This window comes from Elephantulus edwardii, unplaced genomic scaffold (assembly GCF_000299155.1).
Source record: "Elephantulus edwardii isolate Elephantulus edwardi_28Jun2011 unplaced genomic scaffold, EleEdw1.0 scaffold00501, whole genome shotgun sequence".
In the NCBI taxonomy this organism is placed as follows: domain Eukaryota; kingdom Metazoa; phylum Chordata; class Mammalia; order Macroscelidea; family Macroscelididae; genus Elephantulus; species Elephantulus edwardii.
Genome location: NW_006400251.1, coordinates 86,755 through 111,061, shown reverse-complemented (window position 1 = coordinate 111,061; position 24,307 = coordinate 86,755). Strand labels below are relative to the sequence as shown.

Sequence of the window (24,307 nt, the reverse complement as noted above, 5' to 3'; positions counted from 1 at the left end):
CTGTGTGGCCTGTGGAAACTTTAGCCAAAACCACGCAGAACTCTCTACCTTCTGACCTATTTACTGCCTCATCATTTCAGACCCTCCCGCCATTAACCTGTGGTTTAAAAGGGATCACGTGACCATGAGCTTCATAAACTGTAAGAAAGGTTCAGACAGACACGTATGTTTACACACGTGCACACACATTCACACATTCCAAGTGTTATGCTATTAACTGTTAGCTACACAAAGTTCCTATTTTATTCTGTCTCTATTTTTTAAAAATTTTATTTTTATTTTATTATTTTTTGGGCATGTACCGTCAAATCAGATCTGACTGGTACAGGAGGAGATTGTCCCTCCTTCACAGCAGAGCATCTGGAGGATTCAAACCATGCACCTCTGGGATTGTGTCTCTGTATTCTTAAAGTACAGCCCTAACTGTTGCTTTTGCCTGCCACTGAATACCCTCTCCACCATCCACACTGAGCTTGTGAAATAGAACTAAATGCTACGGGGTCCTAGGCCACTGCCTTGACAGATGGCTGATCACTCTCTTGGGATCCACAGGGGTTTCACAAGCTGATAACCAGGCGTTTCTTCTTGGGTCACCTTAATCCAGATGCTCTGCTAAAACCTGTCCAGTGTCATAGCCAACACCCAAGCTGCCCTGACATACAAGTAGTGTGTGTGTGAGAGGTACACTATTCGGGAACTGTTGGGCCTACTGTGTGGAGGAATCCTACCACGAAACAACTGATGCCTTCTGCAGCCTTTATTAACCAACAACGCAATCCGACGTCACTGCCTTCTGTTTCCACCTCACAGTGACCCCACATTGTAGAGCAGAACTCGCTCACAGGGTCGCCCAGTCTGGGATCTTCAGACACTACCCATCACATCTTTCTCCAGAGAGCAGTTGGTAGTTTCAAACAGTCTCTAGTTGGCAGTCATACGCTTAACCTTTGTGCCACCAGGGCTGCCATTCATCCTGTTGTTACTAAGTGCCATGCCAGCGGCTCACACTCTCAGCAGCTCCATGGATCAGGAAACACTCGCCTGCCACCTCCGCAGTCTCTGCTGTGCATAAGCTCACTGTTGTGGTCACAGTTTCACTCTGTCTCCTTGAGGCTCTGCCTCTTTTTCCCTTGCTGACCCTCTACCCAGAATAGTGTCTTTCTCCAGGGACTGACCTCTCCTGATAACAAAGCCCTAAGACACCAGATCAAGTCTCACTATCCTTGCTTCGAAGGAACATCCAGGAGGTACGTCCTCCAAGAAAGATTTGTTTGTTTTTTTGGTAGCTAATATATTCAATGTTCTTCTGATAATACCAAAATTCAGAGGCAGCAATTCTTCTCTGAGCTTTCTCATGCTATGGATAACTTTTATAGGAAGTGCCCTGGGGCTCAGGTCAGGCACTCCTCAGACCTCAAAGTAACACATGAACTCACTGGCACTGTAATGACGTCCTTGGCAGCAGATTCCCTGCTGTAACATACCCTCTGAACAGGTGCTGTTTGTACTTGTTGCTGTGAACCATCAAGTCGGAACCAAGTCATAGCTGAGCCTCCAGAGGGTTTTCAGAGCCAGTAAATCACAGAGGATTTGAACCATAATCGCACATCTGCCTGTCAGTTGGCAATGTAACTCCTTACCACTAGGCCAAGAGAGCTCCCTACTGTTTATAGAGTAAAGTGAAATACTTGGCAACTTCAACCCTTTCTCCACTTATCATGATGCTGTTTATAAGCACAGCTGTAAAAAAAAAATCTATGCTTTCTTAATGTTGAGGCATAATCCATAGTTGCATTTATAAGTACTTCCAAGTCTTGTTTTCTGTAAGCAAAGTATAAACATTTATATACAGCAGGATGGCCATGGGCTTTTTTCCAATGTTGATGCCTCCTGTTTCGTCATATAGTCCAATTTCTCAGGGTATTTGATGAGCACACAGATTAAATAGGTATGGTGAAAGGATACAGCCCTGACATACACCTTTCCTGATTTTAAACTACACACGGTTCCCTTGTTCTGTTCCCACGGCTGCTTCTTAATCTATGTACAAGTTCCATATGAACCAATTATGTATCTTGGACTTTCCGTTCTTTGAAATGTTACTCATAATCTATTATCATCCACACAGTTGAAGGCCTTCACACAGTCACCAAAGAAAAGGTCAACAACTTTCTGGTATCCTCTTATTTCAGCCTCCAATATCAGCGACGATGACCCTTGTTCCACAAACTCTTCTGAATCTTCTTTCAGTTGTTCGTTGATACACTGCTCCATTTTTAAATTATCTCCAGAAAGATTTTACATGTATGTGCTATTATTTGATAATTTCCATATTCTTTTAGATGACCTTTCTTTGGAATGGGTACAAATACGGATCTGTTCCACTAAGTTGGCCAGGCAGCTATCTTGTCAATTTCTTGGCACGGCTGTTCTATTTCACAGAGCTGCAACCCACTCACAGCTGACCTCCAGCAGGTTTTCAGGGGCAGTTAATCCCATGGGATTAGACTGCCCATCCTTCTCCCACATAGCACCTGGAATTCTCAAATCACGTGCTTTTAGTCGGCAGTAATCTCCTTACCAGTAGGCCACCAGAGCGCTTGCTGGAAATACCTTACAACTTTCTTACATTGTTGTTGTTACTATTATGTGCCATTGAGTCGCTTGCGACTCATGGTGACCCTATGTACAATATCCCTAAAACCTGCTCTATCCTGTGCCAACATAACTGTCTCTGACACAACTACCCCCAGTTACCTCAGTCACTGAATCAATCTATCTCATCGAGGGTCTTCCTCTCCTGCGCTATCCCTCCACCCTCCCAAGCATGACGGCCCTCTCCAAGGACTGGTCCCTTCTTGTAACATGTCCAAAGTATGTCAGACGAAGCTTCACAATCCTTATCCCCAAGGAGAAGCCTGGTCACACCCTCAATAGGATGATCATGTTTGTTCTCCTAGTAGTTCACGGTATATTCAATATTCTTCTCCAGCACCACAACTCAAAGGTATCAATTTTTTTATCATCCCTAGTCATTGTCCATCCTTCTGACACATAGTAAGTAATTGCAAAGACTATGGCCTGGATCAGGTGCACCTTATTCTCCAGAACGCATCATTTTTCTTCAGTACTTTGGCGAGATCTCTGACAGCAGACTTTCCCAATGCAATTCGTCTTTTAATTTCCTGGCTACTGGTACCAAGAGTATTGACTGTGGAGCCAAGCAAACTAAAGCTATCAACAATCTCAATCTCTTCACCATCTATCATGATGCTGCCAATCGGCCCAGTAGTGAGAATCTTTATTTTCTTGATGTTGCGCTTCAATCCATATTGAAGGCTGCAGTCCTTGACATTCTGCAGCAAGAGCTTCAGATCTTCCTCAGTTTCAGCAAGCAAGGGTTGTGTCATCTGCATAACATAGTTGTTGTGTTGTTATTGATTGCCTTTGAGCAACATGAGTCATAGTGACCTTATGAACAAAAGGCCTGAAGCCTTTCTATAACTATCAACATTTAACAAAATTTATAGTTTCCGGAGGCATGTTATTTAGGAAGTGGATGCCACTTCTGCTTCCAACATAGTATGTTCCTGCATAACATAGTAGTGTCCCTGAATTTGTTAATTTAATGAAGATGTTCTTAAAGACTTTTTCAAAATAGTAGAAAATACTTAGGAGACTTGTAGACTTTAGTTGGGTCTGTGATAGGGAACAGTGCCCTAAAATTCCTCTACCCGCTATAAACCCAGAGTTGGTCTCCTCCGGGTTCAAGGGTTTAGAGCTTCACTCTGTCTTCCTGGAGCAGTCCTCTGACTGGAGATTCAGATTTTTCTATTGCTTCTGCTCAATGTCTAGAAAGACTGCTTGAGGTTGCATGCCACGTTAAGATTTCCTTACTATTATCTGTCTTTCTTTCTGCCTCTCTCTCTCATTCACACATACAGTGAAGGCACTAGAAGCACCAGGTAGCCAGAAAGAACCTCTGAAAGTGTAAAGGTGCTAGCTGCATAGTTTCTGGACAGGAGTAAGGTTCCAGGAATATCCTTAGTTCTTGACAAACAAGAGAATTCTCCAGTTTGGCTGGGTGAGGGGAATGTGCTAAGAGCCAGGCCCCATGTGAGTCTGGGGGGGGTCCAGATGCTGCCACCTTTGCAAACCCCAGCACATGCCCCCCACAGCAAGTGGAAATGCGTGCTGACCCTGACACATAAAAGGATGACCCCCAAATTCTCCTGTGCTTGAGAAAGAACTGATGTTGTCCTCTTCTCTTTGTACCCATGCCCCTCAACCTCCTGCTGAGACAGGAAGTTTGATAATGGCCACAGGCCACTGTCCTGTGGGAAGGAGGCCCCCACAGTTATCCCTTCACCAGCTGCAGCACTGGCACCCTTAAACCTGACAGCCTGGAAGACTGGGGGCAGGCAGTGATGGCTACCACTTTCCCTACAGACCAATCATGATTCAGTCTGGAGACTAACGGGCACCTGATCCAGACCAATGACTAAGGATAAAAAAAAAAAAAGGATCAATGCCTTTGAGTTGTGGTTCTGGAGAAGTGTCTAGAATATACCATGGACTGCTTAGAGAACAACAAGTTTGTCCTGAACGGGTGAAACCAGGCTACTCCTCAGAGGCAAAGATGCTGAAGCTCCATGAGACATACTTTGGGCATGCTGCAAGAAGGGACCAGTCCTTGAAGAGGGACATACATCATGCTTGGGAAGGTGGAGGGACGGCGCAGGAGAGGAAGACCCTGGATAAGATGGGGTGACTGGGGTAATGGGGGTAGGAGTGTCAGAGAAAATGAAGTTAGCTCAAGACAGAGCAGGGTTCAGAGCTGTTGTATAAAGGGTTGCTATGAATCAGAGTCGATTCAACAGCACATAACAATAACAACAACAGCTTGGGTGCACCCTAATTCCTTATATCCCAGCAAGTGGAAAACTCCTCCATCTAAGTAAATCCTATCAGTGTAATTACCCAATTACTCAAATTCTGGGTGGATACAGGGGAAAACCAGCCAACCGAAAAACCACGATGCGCAACAGCAAAACAAGACTTTAAAAACGAAATTGTAACAAAGGTCCTTTTTATTCCTTATCGACCCTCAGTGCTAACTGCACACACTCCTAATCTAGCCTTTCATTCAGCAAGCTGTTTGCTGTTTTGTATTTTTTTTAAAGCACTGAACTAAACCACCAGGGAATCTAAGAAACGCTGTAAGAACATTATGGTGTTAGCAACAATTGCCAAGGAAACTGAAGGCTGAGAGCTCAGGTTGGTGCAGGGGAAGCAAAGACCAAAATCATCTCCACACAGCCGGCCTGAACATGCACACACACACTGAAGACACATGAATTCTAGGCGATGCAAAATTAAATTAGGATAGAATCAAATTAAACACTAATTTAATGAAAGATTAGCTTTTCCTTGTTAGCACTGATTACCAACCCGAACCAAACCCACAGGCAGTGAAGTTGATTCAGTGCTGATTACAGGATACACTTAATTACGCAAAAGCTTTTTAATAGATGCCTTGGAGCCATTTGCTCAATGTGTGAAGTTTAAAGGGGAGTTTGGCTAACGGCCTTCCACCTCCACAGTTCTCAGAACACATCACTGTCTTCAGTGGGATATTCACTTTGCAGCAGCGTGGCGCTGATAAGGACCTGAGAGACCAGACTATCTGGGCCTCCTACTATACAGATGGGAAAACCAAGGTCCCAGAGGGGCCAAGTGGCCATGTGAGTAGTATATAAAAGAATCAGGCCATAGACTTCCAAAATCTTTCCCTCCGCACTATGCTAATTTAATTTCCCAGAGACAAGTTAAGTTTCTAAGTCAGTATCACAATTTGTTTTAAAATTCTGAAAAAGCTGTTTTGGGGAAATAAAGACTTCTCAAACTGCCTGACCCTTCAATTTTTTTTTTCTAAAAGGTATGTAAAGAAGATTAATTTTAAATCAAATAGATTCATCCTTGTGACAGGTAAGACTTGATTACTTGTGACAGGTAAGACTTGATTACTTGGCTCACTTGTACTATAAAGAATTTGAAAAGCAGGGGGTCTGAGGGCCAATCTGGCCCAATTCTGAGGAGGAGGCAAGCAATGGTAGGGCAGGAACTGAGCAGGAACACAGCACCTAAGTCTTGCTTGAGTTTCTCCATAATTGCCTCAAAACACAATTTCTGCACTCATGTCCTGGAATCCCTCGGGCAGGAATTGCATTTCCCAGCCTGTGCTCTACACCACCTTGTTTCCCTCATGGACTCTTACTACACAGCTCAGAGGCCCAGCTTCTAACAGCCTCATGAACCACGTAGGCTGTGAGCTTTATTTATTGATTTTCCTGTTTGCAGCAGGGATGAGGGAGGGGAGGAGTCAAAACATGACCTTACCTGCCCTCCTACCACAGCTGTGTGGTGCTGGCTAAGAAGGTTCCCCTTTCCAGGCTCCCTGGTTACTCTGGACCCAAGCCAGCTCTCTAATTTGACTTTTTTTAAAAAATTAATTTTAATGAACATTCACAGATACTTTGGATTTCCATTCATTCATTATTGCATTTTTCTCACTGCCCCCCCATACGCTCTTCTCTTTGAAAAGTAAAAGAAAAATTCTTTCATTGTTATATAATCCCTCCCCCTCAAGGCCACTCCACTGTGCAGCCTTTATTCTGGACTCCTGTCATGATAATAATACCTAATCATACGTCCCTTTTAAACAGTTCTCTCCCTTATCTGTTTCAATGCAGTATACATTATTTGTCCCCTCTCAATCTCCCCTCAACCCCAATGTCAGTCCCGTTTTCCAATAGTGGCACCATGCAGTATTTGTCCTTTTGTGACTGAGATATTTCATTCAGCATAATGTCCTCCAGGGTCACTCGTTTCGAATAATATTTTATGAGTTCTTTGTTTTTCACTGCTGCATAGTATTCCGTTGTGTTAATATACCAGAGCTTCTCTACCAATTCGTTTGTTGATGAGCACTTGGGTTGTTTCCAGCTCTTTGCTATTGTGAACAAAGCCACAATGAACATGGGTGTGCATAATTTGACTTTTAATGTCATTTTGGGTATGATTCGTGCCAGGTGACTGGCAGAGCAGGGGGAGAGCCTCCCTCCAACCCTGGACAATGATCAACAGGAAGACACCTGTAGTCAAGCCATCCTCTTCATGTTGCCACAGGCCACTCCTGCTAAGATGGCCCCAGCTGCTTTGGTCATCTGCCATTGAGCTAGCCCTTACTTGTGACCCTTATGCAACACGGAGTAAAATGCCACCTGGCCCCGCCACCAGCCCCATGGTCAGCTGAGGCTCACCCATAGGGTTTTACCAGCCCATTTTCAAAAGTGGACGCCAGGTCTTGTCTTAGCTTGCATTAGTTTCGAAGCTCCACTGACACTAATACTGCATCACACAAACAGCACACAAGTCTCCACTGATAAATGGACAGGAGTGCTCCTGAGGTGCACTTGGTGGGACTAGAACCTGCAGTGTTCAAGACAAGAACTCTAACACAGAATCACCGCTGCCCACATAGAGGCTGTGTATGTTTTAAAAATATATTAAAGACTTCAAGAGGGAGTCTTTATCTCTAGAATAATGTTGGTGATGCGATTCATGGACCCTGAGTGGCTACAATCAGACCCCAGGCCCATCTGCACTCACTCTGCTCCCTATTCCCACTAGGCGCAGCCTATGGACAATACCTAGAAGCTAGGAATGAGCTCAAGGTGGCGCTCACGTCTGTAGACCAAGTCTACCCTCCACATCAGCGCCTCCAGGCTCAAAGGAAGAGGCATGCGAACTCCTCACTGGAAGCCAGAGCACTTGGGCTGCAGAAGAGCTGACACGGGTGAATTGGACGCAAACCCTCCCAGAGGGCCTTCTCCCCAGCTGTCAGCCTCGTGCCCAGGAAAGCCTTTCTTCACCCTGTCTGCAGGGAAAGGTCCCCACACTGCCCAGCACAGGGCTGTGGTGAGAATTCAAGGAGACTGAGTAGGTGAGCACGTCCTTACCCATGTGAAGGGGGGCCTGCAAGGGTGTAGAGCCCCAGATGGAAGAGGAACACCTACCAAGTGGATATCAAGATAGCTCAGCAACTGCTGTCCCCAGAAAGACGCCCAGCCAGCCGCCTGGCCTGAGGAAGCACTCCCAACCACCCTGTCAAGTTTCCTCAGGGGCGGGCTGTAAAGAGACATCCTGGTGTCCTGTTGCTGAGAACAAAGTTCAGGATGAGGAATCTCGGTGCTGTTTCTGGGGAAAGAGCAGAGCGGCTCTTCTTCCGTTCAGTAGCAGCTTATGAAGTAAGAACGTATATAAAGGAAACTGCCAAGGGGGAAAGTCCCAAATAAACCCACCAACTGGGCTCAGGGATTGGCTGCTGAAAGCCAGTCAGTGGGCACCTCGCTGCTAACTCACCATCTGTGACAAACCCCTCGTCACTGACAGCACAGGAGCAGCACTTTGCTTCATTGCATGCGGGTGCTCAGAAGTCAGGGTCCAGTCCACGGCTCCTAACAACAGCAATTAACAGCTGGGACTTAAGAGTCTTCTCTTCCTACTGGTCCTTGGAGCCGAGGATCCACACTAGAAGTGTGTTCCACAGTCCCTGGGGAGTTGACTCTCATTGTGGAATTTAATTCTGCACGTTAAGAATTTGGAAAAAAACCCAAAAAACCAACCCACCCAACTTTTGCGAACATCTTGCACCGCAAACAGCTTGCACATACTTAAGTGCCATGGTGAGACATTACCTCCGCAGCGGGGCATTCTCCTCAATATCTTCCAATGTCTCCAGGGAAGACCTCTGAGAGATAAGGCGCCGTCTGCAGAGAAAAGGGAAATTAAAAATGAGTTAAAAGTGCACTTAAAGATTATCATGTATTTCTGAAAACCTGAAACAGTTCTAAAAGGCAAGGGCCATTAAAAGCAATGAGGGTTGCAGAGTGGAGTATACTCGGGGTGGGGGCGGAGGGGTGCAGGGGGATTGTGTACCAATGAAGGAGTTTTTCTTTTGCTTTTCAAGGAGAAGAGCGACCTGGGGGTGGGGATGGGGTGGGTGGGGAGAAAAATGCAACAATTAATGAATGGAAGTCCAAAATCTCTGTACATATTCAACAAAATTATTTTTTTTTAAAAATAAAAAATCTTGTTTGACATATAAAAAAACAAAAACAACAAATGGAAGCTGTCCTTGACAGAATGCTGGGTCTTCACCCTGCAATTACCACCAGGCTGTATCTCTTCAGTGCAACATCTCTGTGTGGTGGTCAGGGGAGTCACTGGCCCTCTTAATGCTGTGGTCTCCCCAAGAGACAAGGTGCTTCTTGTGAACTGTAGTATAACTTGCATGTTGTGTAAAGCTTTTCTTAAAGTATTATGCCATGTTGTTGCTGTTGATTGTCATTGAGTTGAGCATGACTCATAGTGACACGATGAACAAAAGGTCTGAAACCTTTCTATAACTATTGACAGTTACCAGAGTTTCCAGAGGCATGTTGTTTAGGAAGTGGATGCCACTCCTGCTTCTAAGCCATTATGCCATACAGTATTATAAATACAATGATATAATGTATTTAAATATAATGATCTGAACTGTTGTTGTGTACCACAGACTTGAAACCGACTCATAGCAGACCCTCCAGCAGGATTTCAGAAGCAGTTAATCGCATAGGAGGAGATTGCCCGTTCTTCTCTTGTGGAGCTGCTGGTGGTCTTGAACTGCATACCTTTAAGACTGCAGTGCAGCTGCTTGCCACTAGGCCACCAGAGCTCCTGAGAAATGAAGACAACTGAGAAACTAAGTAGACAATTTAAAAATGATGTTTCAGAGAAATCTTCGAAGGCACTCAAGAAGACTCACTGCCGCTCAGTCAGAAGTGACTCACAGCTGACTCTCCAAGCTGGTTCCTGACGCTGTAAATCACACGGGAGGAGACTGTCTGTCTCTCTAACGAGGAGCCACTCACTGGTGAATCCGAAGCAGCAGGGAGGTGCAGCTTTGGGATCAGCAGCGAAGCTCCCAACAGACCACACCACTAGAGCTCCCTTAAAGTCACAGGGATAAAAGGAATATGAGAGCTACATGACAGCATTCAATGCTGTTAATTGGCTTTTTCTGCATCTAGATGATTTCAAAAACAGCTAGAAATTATCCTGTTGGAGAGTTCTTAGTGACCAAAAAGAATAAATAATGCGGTAAGATTTTCACCTGCCCACCTCAATCTCATTTCTTTGGCGTGACTGAAATAAGAGTGTTGTTGGGCTCTGTCAAGCAAGTTTTCAACTTTAGTGACTCCATCTGACAAAGCAGAAGTGTTACAGGTTTTATAGGCTGTAATCGCAGGGCATTTGGTCTTTCATGGAATCCCCATCTAAGTTCACCAAATGCCAAACTTTGATTAACAGCAGAGCACTCAACCATAGTGTGACTATCGTTACGTGCCTTCAAGTAGGAACTGACTCACAGTGGAGCCTCCAGTGGGTTTTCAGAGGCTATGTATGAATCACACAGGAGATTGCCCATGTGTCTCCCAAGCAGCAGCTGGTGGATATTAACTGAGTGCCTTTGGGATGGCAGCACAGCTCCTTATCCACTAGGCCATCAGAGCTCCCTTCCTGTATGACTGTTATTGCTGTTACATGCCATGGAGCCAACCAAGACTCAAAGTGACCTGTGAATAACATACCTGGAAACTACCCTATGTTGCACCATCCTTATCATTCCTTGTATACTGGAGCCCAACGTTCCAGCCACTGTGTCCACCCGCCTTGTTGAGGGTCTCCTTCTCTTTTGCTGACTCTCCATCTTTCCAAGCATCATATCCCTCTCCAAAGACAGGCCTCTTCTAAACACACGCCCAAAGTAGGTGAGACAGAGTTTCATCATCCTTCCCTCTAAGGAGCACCTTGGCTACACCTTCTCCAAGACTTATTTGTTTATTCTTTTGGCAGTCCAGTAAATATTCATTGCTATTATCCAACACATAACTCAAAGGCATTGGTTCTTCTCCTATTATGCTCAGTCAGTGTCCAGCCTTCTGATGCATAGGAAACAACAGAAAAGTCCACGACTTGGATCAGGTACACATACCTTAGTCCTCAAACTGATGATGCTTCTCAGAATCTTGAAGAGGTCCCTTACCTCAGACTTCTCTAACACTACATTATTTCTGATTTCCTTTTCCCCCCAATTTATTTTTTAAATTTTTTTATTATTGTTGTTAATTTTAATGAAAATTTACAGAGACTTTGGATTTCCATTCATTCATTGTTGCACTTTTCTCCCTGCCCACCCCTCTTTCCCCAGTTCACTTTTCTCTTTGAAAAGTAAAATTCTTTCATTGTTCTAAAATTCCTCCCCCCCCTTCCATCCCACTATGCAGCCTTCGTTCTGGACTCCTGTCATGACAATAACACCTAATCACACATCCCTTTTAAACAGTTCTCTCACTCATCTGTTTCAATGCATTATGCAGTCTTTATCCCATCTTTCTCAGTCTCTCCCCAACCCCGATGTCAGTGGCACCATACAGTGTTTGTTCTTTTGTGACTGAGATACTTCACTCAGCATAATGTCCTCCAGGGTCACCCATTTTGAATACTATTGCATGAGTTCCTTGTTGTTCAATGCGGCGTAGTATTCCATCGTGTGAATACACCACAGCTTCTCTATCCATTCGTTTGTTGATGGGCATTTAGGTTGTTTCCAACTCTTTGTTACTGTGAATAAAGCTGCAATAAACATGGGTGTACAGATACCTGCTTAGGTGGCAGTTATGGTTTCTTTAGGGTATACTCCCAATAGTGGAATTGCTGGGTCAAATGGTGTTTTAATCAGGAAAGGGTGTTGAATTTTGTCAAAGGCCTTTTCTGTATCAATTGATAGGATCATGCGGTTCTTGTTCTTTGCTTTGTTAATGTGATGAATTACATTTATTGTTTTTCTTATGTTGAACCATCCTTGCATACCTGTTACGAATCCTACTTGGTCATGGTGAATGGTTTCTGATTTCTTGACTGTTGTTGTCAAGGGTTTTCTTTTGGATCCTAGTAAGATGAAATCACTAACTACTTTAATATCATAATATTGCCTATTGGCCCATTAGTAAGTATTTTTGTTTCCTTGATGCTGAAATGTAATTCGTACTGAAGGCTGTAGTCTTGGTCTCCTGTAATAAGCATTTCAAGTCCTCCTTGCTTTCAGCAAGCAAGGCTGTATCATCTCCATACTGCAGGTTGTTGATGGATCCTTGTCTCATTGATTTTCTCTGCATAGGTATGGAGAGATGACTATTCTTAATTTTAAAGCGTGCAGTGTTTCTCTGCTGTTTGGACAATGGCTTCCTGGTCAAAGTTTTGCATTAGCACAATCAAGTGTTCTGTGATTGCCATTACTCTGAATGTTATCCACAACTTGTTATGATCCACACAATCAGATGCCTTTGCATATACAGTATGTGTATCTATCTATCTATCTATCTATCTATCTATCTATCTATCTATCTATCTATCTATCTATCTATCTCTATCTCTCCTTCTGATATTCCCTGCTTTCAGCCAAGATCTAGCTTACATCAGCTATCATAAAGTTTGTGTCACAGTTTCTTCTAAATCAAGCTGTTACTGTTATGTGCCATCAAGTTGCCTGCAACTCATAATGACCCTTTGTACAATAGCTCTGAAGCCTGCCCTATCCTGAGCCAGTCTCACTGACTCCAAAACACCTAATCCCATTGCCCAGTATCAATCCATCTCATCCAGGGTCTTCCTCTCTTGTGACCTTCCCTCCACCCTTCCAAGCAAAACATTCTTCTCCAAGGACTGGTTCCTCCTGACTATGTGCCCAAAGAATGTGAGATGGAGCTTTAAAATCCTTGTCTTCAAGTAGAAACTTGATTTCACCCTCTCCAGGACAGAACTATTTGTCTTCTTGGTGGTCCATGGTATGTTCAAGACTCTTCACCAGCACCACAATTCAAAGGCATAGATTCTTTTTCTAACATTCTTAATCACTGTCTAGCTCTCTGATGCACAGTAAGTAACTGTGAAGACTATCGCCTGGATCAGGCACACCTTAAATCTCTAGACTGACATCATTGTTTTCTAGCACTTTGGAGAGGTTCCTGACAGCAGATTTTTCCAATGCAATTTGTCTTTAGGCTTCTTAAAATAAGAATCGGTGCTGAAAATTTCTGGCACAGGCTGCAGGTGGGGGTGGTAGTTAACTTTAAAGTGAAAGAATTTGAAACAAGGACTGTCATTTCCTAATAAATTATTTGGAGGAGTGAATTTATAAATAATTTGACTAGGTGTTTAGCTTTGAAAAACACCAAAGAGACTAAAATTATGAAGATAAGTCTATTTTATATCAGAACATATAACTAAAGCCAAGCTCTAATTCTCAGCAGAATAAAAAGAACTGTATCTTTGTTGGGGGTTTAGTTTTCTGACCAATTAATATTGACACTTGCTGCTTCATATCCCCTTTATAAGGCAGTCAGAAAGGTCTATTTTGCAAACTACTCAAAGGCTTTATCTATTTTCCCAGAGCCTTTATTTTTTAATGTTCTCAGTTTCACGCCCTTTTTACATCATCCATCGCATTAGTCGGGGAAGACAGAGGCATAAACAATCATTTTGAACTTCCCCTGCAAACATAACAAGAAATACAAGAACACTGTGCTCAGCTCTGAGGAATTCTGGGTCAGGAAGCAGCAAAGAACAAGCCTCTAAACCAAGAGGAGTGACGTCCTGGGGAGTCAGTTCTGCCAAGTCAGCTTGCTCCTGCTTTTCAGTGAGTCCTGAGGATGGCTGACGGAGGCTGCTGTGTACTAACAAGCAGGCATCTTTTTACTAAAAGCCCCACTCACACTCAACATATTACACCTACTCCTTACAGACTAGCTCATTAGCTGACATTTCACATTTACAACAATTTTGAAACAACTCCCATTCCTCTGATGAAGTGAACCCCACATGGAACTGAGGCTAAGCTATTTTTCACCCAAACAATACTGGATTTTATTTTTTTTTATTTGATGATTGAACCACATGAGGGACAGTGGCCAAGTGGTCACAGGATACTTATCTCCATTAGCCTGGACATCTTGGTCCAAGCAATGGAGGTAGGAGGTGACAGTGGGATGATGTGAAGCCATGGTGAGTTTCAATCTATACTGCAAACTACAGTCCTTGACTCTGCAGCAAAGGCTCCAGGCCCTCCTCAGTTTCATCAGGTAAGGCCGTGTCGTCTGCATAACACAGGCTGTTGTTGATGAATCTTCCTTCAATCTTAATGCCACATTCCTCCTCATAACCTACAACCTTTTGAATTATCTGTTCTGCACACAGACTGACAAGGTATGGAGACAGGACACAGCTCTGACACACTCCTTTTCTGATACTGAACCATGCATTATTTCTTTGCTCTGTTCTGACAAATGCATCCTGGTTCAAGAATAGGTTTCTCAAGAGCACAATCTGGTGTTCTGGGACTCCCATTCTTCTCAAGGTTAGTCACAATTTGTTGTGATCCACAAGTCAAATGCCTTTGCACACTCAATAAAACACAATCTTCTGCTTTCAGCCAAGATCCATCTGACACTGACAATGATGTCCCTAGTGCCAGAGCCTCTTCTAAATCCAGCTTGTACTTCTGGTAGTTCTCTGTGGATGTACTATTCCTGTCATTTTTGGATAATCTTCAGAAGGATTTTGTTTGCATGTGATATTATCCTATAATTTTCACATTCTATCAGGTCATCTTTTTTTGGAATGGGAATAAATACAAATCACTTGCAGTCAGCTGGCCAAGTAGCTGTCATCCAGATTTCTGACTCTGTTCACCTGCAATTTCCCTCATTCGCTAAGTCCATGACTGCATAAACGCCTTCATAAGGGCAAAGTTAACAAGCAGAAGTCTCTGCATATTTTAATAATTGACAATGACTATTTAGCCGGGGACTAAAATAGCATGCCTCCTTATTAGCCATGCAGACATTAAAGAAGAGACAGGCAAAGCTCGAAGCAAAAGGATTATGTGCTGATATCATCAGATAAGGCGTCTGGTCCCCAGGCAGAGCTGTACTCTTGGGTCCCTGTCTTGCCTGGCAAATGGCTTCTGGACCTGTTCATACTGGCCACGCATACTTCTGAGGGCAATGTGGCTCACTCAGCAATCACAGAGCCAATTTAGAACAACATTTACATTGAGTGGTCAACTCTGTCTGAGCGAGAAAGACCTAATCCATGATGAGACCGTTTATGTGGATAGACCTACTTGGTCCAATTAGTCTTCTTATCACTGAGGAATAATGATTCACTGTTCAAGTCTGGGATGGAGGTCAGATTGTGTAGATACAGTTATACTAAATCCACTCACACAAGAAACTAAGAAAATCACACAGGAGAGAAATGTCACTGGAGGTGACACTGTTGGGAAGAGGACCCGGGGCCAGGACGTCCAAAGCATCTCTTACATAAAAAAAGTGTCACTGCCCCCTATTTGGGGGGAGGAACAGTGATGATCTATGCAAACTAGCTGGCTGTTCACACACGCCAACGGTCTGACAGTCTGGGAAAGGTTCAGCTATTAAAACTTTGCCATTGTCCAGTCGGACAACTCCAAGAACCCAAGGACAGCAAGGGACAGGGATGCTGTGGTCACAGCATCGCCCTCAGCTCACCTGGGAGATAGACTGTATTTCCGAAGAGTGGTAAGAAAGTGCTCAGGGAAGACAGACCCACATGAGGAGAATAGGGAAATAAAAGAGGAGGGTGGGAACACCCCTGGGTGGCTCAGTCACCTCTCTGCAGGCAGAAAGGACATCAAAACACACTGACAGCACAGTGGCTGGAGTTGTCACACCCCAGAAATTATAGGTGGTGGGTGGCATGTGGTCTTAACTATCACCTATCAGTGCCACAGGTTGGGTAGGGACCAATGTAGACTCCCCAGGTATGTAATACCACAGGTATTATCGGGAGGAACTAGCCAGAAATGTAATGTTATATATTCACAAGACACCCATAAACTGATAATTTCTTTGCTTTGATCAGCATGAAACAGAACCACACTAGGTGGTGGACTTTACATTTGACATAATGAAGGTGGTTATGGCTGTAAGCTGTCAAGGTGGAACCAACTCATAGCTGACCCTCTAAAGGGTTTTCAGAGGCTATAAAGCAAATGGGAAGAGACTCCCCTTCTCTGTCCTGTGGGACAGCTGGTGGGTTTGAACTGCTTGCGTTTGGGTTAGCAGCACAGTTCCTTACTACTAGGTCACCAGACCTGCTATGTCCAGCGCCTGGAGTGTGCTGCTGGGCTCAGTACGGCTCTGACTCTTGCTCAGTCACCTGTAAGCATAAATAAGGATACTACTGTGACTGAAAAGGAAAAACAGGCTTTCTCACCATATGAACTAATACTACCAGGGGAGGGAGCTGGACTCTGCTGTGTTCCCAGCACCTGAACAAAACTCTAGCCAAAAGGGAGCCTGGCTTTCCTCTCCCAGGCTGGGGTGCATCAACCTGCTGTCTCTACAAGTTCTGCCGTGGACAACATGCGAGGAAAGGAGTCCACATAGAGGCGCGAGGCTGCAGTGTTTGCAAAGGCAGCTGAGGCAAGGAGGATCGAACACTCTCAGAATGCCCAAAGGACTCCACCTCACTCACTAATGCCTGACCTCCGGGCCTGGAAGGTTCCAGATACCTTTACCAAGTGAAGCTGCATGTGTGGGAGCAGTGACCCAAGGCTTTTTAGAGGGGCTGAAGGACTACTAGGAAGGGTCTTGCGGGTCCACTCAGACACTAGACTCCTCCAAGTAAACCAGGATGTCAGGCTGTGGAAAGGGAGTCAAGCCTGGAGATCACAAGTATGCGGGTAGAACAGGGGAGAGTGCCAGGCCTTTCTGCCAAAGTGCATCTGGGTGGACTTGAACCTAGAACCTTTTGGTTAACAGCTGAATGTGTAACTGCATCACCCAGGAACTCTGGATCACAACTAGTCCTTCTTGTCTGAATTAAAAGTCTCACTGGTGCCAAATCAGAATAGGGTAGCACAAGGCTTGGGGTCACCAGCTCTAGAAAATACCTTTATTAAATTCCATTATAAGATCCCATTCCTCCTGGGAAGAGCCTCCAGCCCCAGTCCTTACACCCACATATCACAGACACATTCTTTTGTGCTGGAAATACAGCCCATGTAGGAAAGGTGGTCCCTAAAAAGCTGAGTGTACATCGGCAAGCTAGAAATTGATTTACTACAGTGGCTATGGCCTAAAGAACCCTGAATGAAGAACTTGCCGAATTAGACCTTCAAATGTGTCTTCTGGGAAGAAGCAGGCTTTCAAGCACCAGGCTCTCTTACAACAGACACACTCTAATGCCCATTTCCGTACCTGCTCTACCAGAGCTCCTTGCCGTGGGGGCCACGGGCCCGCCAGCTTGCTCTCCAGAGTCAACACTGAGCTGTGTTCTCACTGGGACCAGTCAAGATCCCACATGCTTCTTTCGCAGACGTCAAATCAGACTGCACTCTCTGAAGAAACTCCCCCTATTTTTGTACCAACACATATGCATCCACAGATGAAGAAACACGAGTCAGCTGTTACTGCCTGATAAAAACTGAACTCGCCTTAAAACAGCCTTACCCTTCACGCTGAACACATGCTCACTACATCTGCACGCGGATTTGGTTTCCATGCCTAGAAAGCTGTGTCTGAGGGGCCTGGTGGTGCACTGGTTAAGTGTTCCTCCTAACAAGGTTGGCAGCCTGAACCCACCTAGGACCTCCACAAGGAAAAAGACTTGGCAATCTGCTCAGGAAAAGAATTCTCAACTCACTCACCGCCATGACATGGAACTGAGTCACGGGTGACCTTCCAGCAAGTTCCAAGGCTGACACTGGCCAGCTTCCTCCCTGATGGAACTACTTTGGAGTTAACAGAGCAACTCCTACAGCCTACGGCATGCCAGGCCCCTGACAAAATATGTTTTTTTTAGAGGTAACGCATGCATTTCTAATGTTCTGTTTGCTTTGAAGATTTTACCAACATGTTAGGATTGCCTCAGTCTCTCCCTGCTGGACACACTCAATGCCATCAAGTCAGAACCAGCTCACAGAGAAAACTCTGTGTTTCTGATGTGGTAAATGGCACTGGAGGGGACGGCTCTTCTTCCTTCTCCTGAGGAGCCGCTGGTGGATTTGAACTGCCAGAAACATGCTATCTGTGGGTTTGCAAAGCAACTTCCCATGGAACCCCATTGGGCAGGTCTGTTCTGTCGCTTGAGGCCCCTGTGAGGCAGATGCAACTTGATGATACATTAAAACAACGACAAAGCTCAGTGCAGGGGCGAAGGTGCTGATGAAATGAAGGGTGGCCCCTATCTGCTCACCTGGCAGCAGGTGCTGGCTAACCAGGGGAGAAAGCCTAAGCCTGGGGCTGCACCACAGAATCAGACGCTGGAACAGCACAGGTACTGGAAGGGTCACAGGGCTGCGGAAGGGCAGCGCTCCAGGCCAGTCCACCTGGAAGCAGTGATGCCACAGGGCGAAGCACACTCAACTGCCTTGCTTCCTGCAAGAATCGCTTCCTCCTCAGCTGCAGTCCACTCGCCAAATGCCAGACCCACACCCAGAACATAGCAAGCGAGGCAAACACATGGGGGCTCGCTGGCACCCTCCTCTTAAACAAGGAAAACTGGATCCGCTGATCAAGAAATCCACACATGCCTTAAGACGCATCTTGAATCTAGTGACATTTAAAAGCCTCTGGCTAATGAACCAGAGGCGGGGAAAAAAAAAGAATCCTTCAGAGTTGCAAACTGGCTTGTTCAAACATAAGCTTTTTCTGTATTTTTATATGTGGGTCAAGAAAGCGACTTTCTAAATGTTTACAGAGAATACAAAGGCACTCTGCTTACGTGAGTTTACTTTTGATCCAAAAGTCTTCAAGAGACTTGCCAAATGGGGGAGGTGGACCAAGGTGTGAGGTCATTTCAGTGCGAAGGGCTATTAGAAGCAAACAGGCTTATTACTGGGGTTTACGAGCTGACTGAGTCCTCCTCCCAGGAACCCTGGCCCACTCTGCCTGCTGCTGTCCTGCTTGTTTTTCAAAACTGCTTCAGCTAGATCACGCCCTAGTTGAAAACCCTCAACAATCCCTCTGGGAAAAAGTTAGAACTGCTCTCTAACAAAGGGGCTGGAGGGTCAGAAGTCAGTGGCAGAAATAGCATGGCTGGCACCTGTCGGGTCATCCTCAGGGGCCAAGGGAAGAGTGAGTCTGGACCCAGGGCACTGGCTGAAGGAGGCGACGGTGCTGGTTCCAGGCCACAGGCTGCATAGGGCATGCTGACCAGCTGCACAGAAACACACGGGAAGCATGTATAATGGGGGACACGAAAGAGCCAGGGGGTTTGGACATGTTGGTGATGAACAGCATGGTCCTTGCTATAGAGAGTGCTGAACACACATGGGGGACTGCACGAGGGGCCAGGTCAGGATGGGGTGAGGGGGGGAGGGGCCCTAGTGAAGAAAGACCACTCAGAGTGAAAGGGTGAACTTCATTCTAGGGAGGATGATCCGACAGGTGTCAGCTGTGCTATTTCTGTCGAAGGGGCCCTGGGATGGGATACTCTCTTGAAGGGCTGGACAGGAGCGAGGCCGGGAAAGAGCCCTGTTGAACTCATGGAACAAGTCCAAGGAGTGAGGGGACCCGTGATGACTTGGGTGACACATACTCAGAAGCTTGGAGCCAGGTGGAGTGGGGGATGGGATCTAACACCTAGAACCGTGCAGATGGGACACACTGTGCTGAGAGAGAGAGAGAGATTAGAACACAGGACTTGCAGGAACATGATGCAGGGGCCTTTGTGGGGAGTAGACACAGGCCAGGTTACTTCCATGGACAGAGGCCAGTTGCAACCATTGCCTGAGCCTTCTGAAGACCTGGCCCTCCCATCTCCACTACCTGGCAGACCGTGCTTCACTCCTGTCCAGCCCTTCAAGAGTGTATCCCATCCCAGAGCCCCTTCTGTCTTCACTTGGAGCCAGTCTCCAACACGTCATCCCTCTCTGTTTTGGGCATCAGTGACCTGTGTGTCCTTCAGACAGGAGTGCAGCAGTGTTTCAGGGTTGAGCCCTCGCCAGAGCTCCTTCACCTGTCTGCTGGTGGATGCTTCTACTTGCTATACTGCTAACTCAGACAGGCTGGGAAGAGAGCCGTGGCCATCTATGTCTGAAAATCAGGTGATAAAAATCGTGTTGGTCTGCACAATTCCTTACCAAGAGGCCACTAATACAAAATAAAATCTCAAGCCTAGAGCTCTGGCTGATAGTTTTAGTTTAAAGTCAATCTCAGCATCCAACTTGTTTCTTTTGGTCTCCTGATGGTGCCATTTGGATATAATCTCAACTGATACAAGATAAGTAGCTGTGAACAGTAACCATTTTTGTACATTTTGTCTTCCAATCTCAGGGTACAATCTAATTACATAGATATGGCAGGTGAAGCTTCATTCTACAATTAACTTACTCTGGCAGCACAAGTCCATGAGGGCACAACTAATGTATAGATGGTCCCAGGTATGTTAGGCTTAATGAGTACACAGTTAATGTTAGAGATTAGCTCTCAGCTAAGATTGGGTTAATGTGCCCATGGTTAACATACATCTGGCCCCAGCTTTGTTAGCATTAATGAGTACATGTTAAATGTACAGATGATTGCAGCTGCGTTACAGAAGTTTTAAAGGTACATGATAGATATTTACACACACACACACACACACACACGATCGCTGTAGCTTCTAGCTAGCTACATGGTCATTTGTGATTGGTTTCTTTCATTTAGCATTTGTTTTCAAAGTTCATGTTACAGCATATATCTGTGTGTCACTGCTTTAGCTATGGTTAGTTGCCCTTGGTTTGATTCTGACTTGTCGTCAACCCATCTTTTACAGATCTGAAGTGTTCCATAAGGTTTTCTGAATTATAATCTTCATGGAAGTAGACCACCAGGCCTATATTCTGCAGTACTGCTGAGTGGATTCAAACTACTAACCTTCAGTTTAGTAAAAGAGCCCAAACCTCCCAGGGACCTGTAAGTTACGGCTGTTGTGTATCAGTGAATTGGAACCAAATCATAGCTGGTCCCCCAGCAGATTTTTCAGAGGCAGTAAACTGCACTGGAGAAGACTGTCCATCTTTCTCCCACAGAGCAGCGGGTGGATTTGAACTGCATGCTTTGGGCTGGCATCTCAACTCCTTACCACTAAACCACTAGAGAGTTCCCTCTGTAAATTATATGAATGTGTAATTTGTATGCATTAAATATATGTAACTAGAATATACAAATTATATGCCATCATATTACCATTTGACCAGAAATTTAACCTTATGTATATAACAAGGAACACGTATGTCCACACAAAAACTTGTACCTGGATGTTTATGGTAACATTATTTACAAAAGGCAAAATAAGAAAAATAATGAAAATGTCTGTTAGCTGATGGATGGACAATGGAAATGTGTATATCCACACCAAGAAACATTACCCAACCATAAAAACAAAGTACTGGGACACGCTAAGCACAAACCTTGCAGTACTGCTAAGTACAGCAGCCAATCACAAGAGCTATGACAGAATACGAGTCTGTTTGTATGGAAGGTCCAGAAGAGGCAAATCCACAGAGACACAGTGGAGATTAGCCTTCAGCTGCCGGGGGCTGTGGGTTACGGGTGTGAGGGATGGGGAATGACCGCTGAGGCCCCAGGTTTCTTCTGGGGTAACGAAAATGTTCTAAAATTAGACTGGAGTGACAGTTCCACAATTTTTCTGAGCATAAGAAAAAACACTGACTTTACACTTTAAATACATGAAGTGTATAGCGTTTGAATCCCATCTCAATAAAGCTGCTAAGTACATGATAAACAAAAATCTATACACAGAAACCTCTACATTGGAAAAACAGTGAAAAATCAATCAACCATTGTGGGGCCCCTAAAATCCTGTCAGGGATCCTTTGCACCCCAGGTAACATAATCTGAAAAGTACTGGAATGATTCCATTTTCTTTACTCTTATTTGGAACTCTGGTGGATGAGTCATAAAGATTGTCAGCCTAAAGACACATGGTTCAAATCCACTAGCTGCTCCATGGGAGAAAGATGGATAAATTCCTCCCATGTGACTTACAGTCTCAAAAAACCCACCGGAGGATTAGCTATGTATGCGTCAGTATCGACTTGATGGTTAAACAACAACAACAACACAGCATTACCTGGACAGGGAACTCTGGTCGCATTGCCCACCGGGAGTGGTACTGTTTACCTAAGGTTTCATCTTGTTGGCACTTCAAATTCACCATCATCTGTGAGGGATAAAGATGGAAATCTCTTCCTGCGAAATTTACAGCCTCGAAAAACCCACTGGAAGGTTAGTGGCAAGTCAATTCAGACTTGATGGCAATTAGGTTCTGAGAGTTATCTGGAGACTGGGGGGTTGCTTGAGTTGCTTATCAGGTTCAAGCTACGTGGTTGGAAAACAAGGGCTCGGAAAGATACCATCTCATTCCAAAGCACCCTCTTTCCAATCTGATGCTGATGATACCGGTCCTTTCCATGGTGGTGTCCAGCCCTTGCCGTCTGGTTATAATCAAGGATGGTGGAAGCAGGCAAACCCTGAAGATAACAGAGCCAGCTCATTCCCCTTCCTCCCAACCCAGAGTTTCACAATCTCCCACCACGTCTCAATTCCAAGGCTGTCATTAGATGCCACGGCTGGCCCATGTGTGAGAGATCACAATGCTGTCCACTGCTAGCCATCCAGGTCGGGCTGTGGACAGCATCGCTGTTGCACACTTAGCTTTCACTGGCTAATCTTCAGAAGCACATCACCTCACCTTTTTTCCTACTGTCTTAGTGTGGAAGCTGTTCAGCATCATGGAGAAACATGTAAGCTTCCACTGGCAGATGGGCAGCAGCTACAAAGGAGGGGTCCTGGCTGGGAATTAAACCCACGTCTCTGCAGAAAGACAAAAATTCTACTACTGACCCACCACAGCCTCAATTCTCTAAGTAACTGTTCATAAAACAACAGACCACTCTGACCAACCGCTATGCCCCAACACCTGCTGACCAGTCCACAACTGCGTGTTCTCCCTCTGGGCATATTTGCAGGGAAGGAGGCTTCCTCCTTGCACATGCTGTTGTTGTTGTTGTTATGTGCTGTCAAGTTGTGTACAACTGATAACGACCTTATAGACAGCAGCTCTGAAGACTGCCCTGTCCTGGACCAGTCTCACTAATTCCAACACACCTATTCCTATTCCCATTGCCCCAGTCACTGTATCAATCTATCTCATCCAGGATCTTCCTCTCCTGTGCTGTCTCTCCACCCTACCAAGCATGATGTCCTTCTCCAAGGACCAGTCCCACCTGGCCATGTGCTCAATATATGTGAGACAGAGTTTCAAAATTCTAGCTTCCAAGGAGAAACTTGGTTTTATCTTCTCTAAGACATACCTATTATCTTCGAGTTCATGGTATGTTCAATACTCTTCTCCAGCATCACAACTCAAAGGCATCAATTCTTCTTCTGTCATCCTGAGTCATTATTGTCCAGCTTCTCCGATACATAGCAAGTTACTCTGAAGACAATGGCCTGGACCAGCTGTCTGTTTGTACTGTTTCACCTGCCTCTGGTTTGAGATGACTCTATTCTAAAGACTGATCCTGGTCCCAGAGTCCCAAGATTTGATCACCCCCAGAGGGAAGACAGCACCCCATCCTGATGCTTCACCAGAGTCTGCAGAGGTGGTTTAATTTTTAACAGCTCATTCAGGGCTTTTTGAAAATGTGTTATTAGTACATCTGCCTCACCATATTCATAATTAGCAACCACAGTTCTATCAGCGGGCAGTTCAGAAAAGGTTATTCAGGTAGATCTGCTTCTGAAAACTGTGCCCCAAACCACATGGATCATCTGTAGGGTGCTGGGTGGATCCGGTGCTCTTGGGGCTCTCTGGAAAAGCCCACCTCAGACGTCTGAGTGGCATAGCTTTAGTGTGGCAGTGGCACACGGTTATTTAGGTGAGGCTATATTCTTAATGACATTGGAGGATAAAGAAAATACTGTCTTCAAGTAAAGTCTTCAGAAAACGACTGGTTACAATAAATGCAATCAACTGTCACTGCGTTTTCCTGAGAATGTTCGAAACCACTCTTTCAAGATTCTTACATGAGTGGTTTAGGAATCATGCACCAAAGAATCTAGGGGTTTCTGGGTCTCCTGGGGGGTGGGGG

At 45.1% G+C, this 24,307-nt stretch overlaps 1 protein-coding gene across 1 annotated transcript in view; it reads right to left on the bottom strand.

The window, feature by feature from the left end:
* CABLES1 (Cdk5 and Abl enzyme substrate 1) overlaps window positions 1–24,307 on the bottom strand; it is a gene marked incomplete at its 5' end in the record, with an annotated part of 118,407 nt that overhangs the window by 54,055 nt on the left and 40,045 nt on the right. The window contains one exon of the mRNA XM_006903054.1: window positions 8,760–8,831. Within this exon, the coding sequence (XP_006903116.1) occupies window positions 8,760–8,831 (72 nt within the window). The remainder of the gene's footprint in view (window positions 1–8,759; window positions 8,832–24,307) is intronic.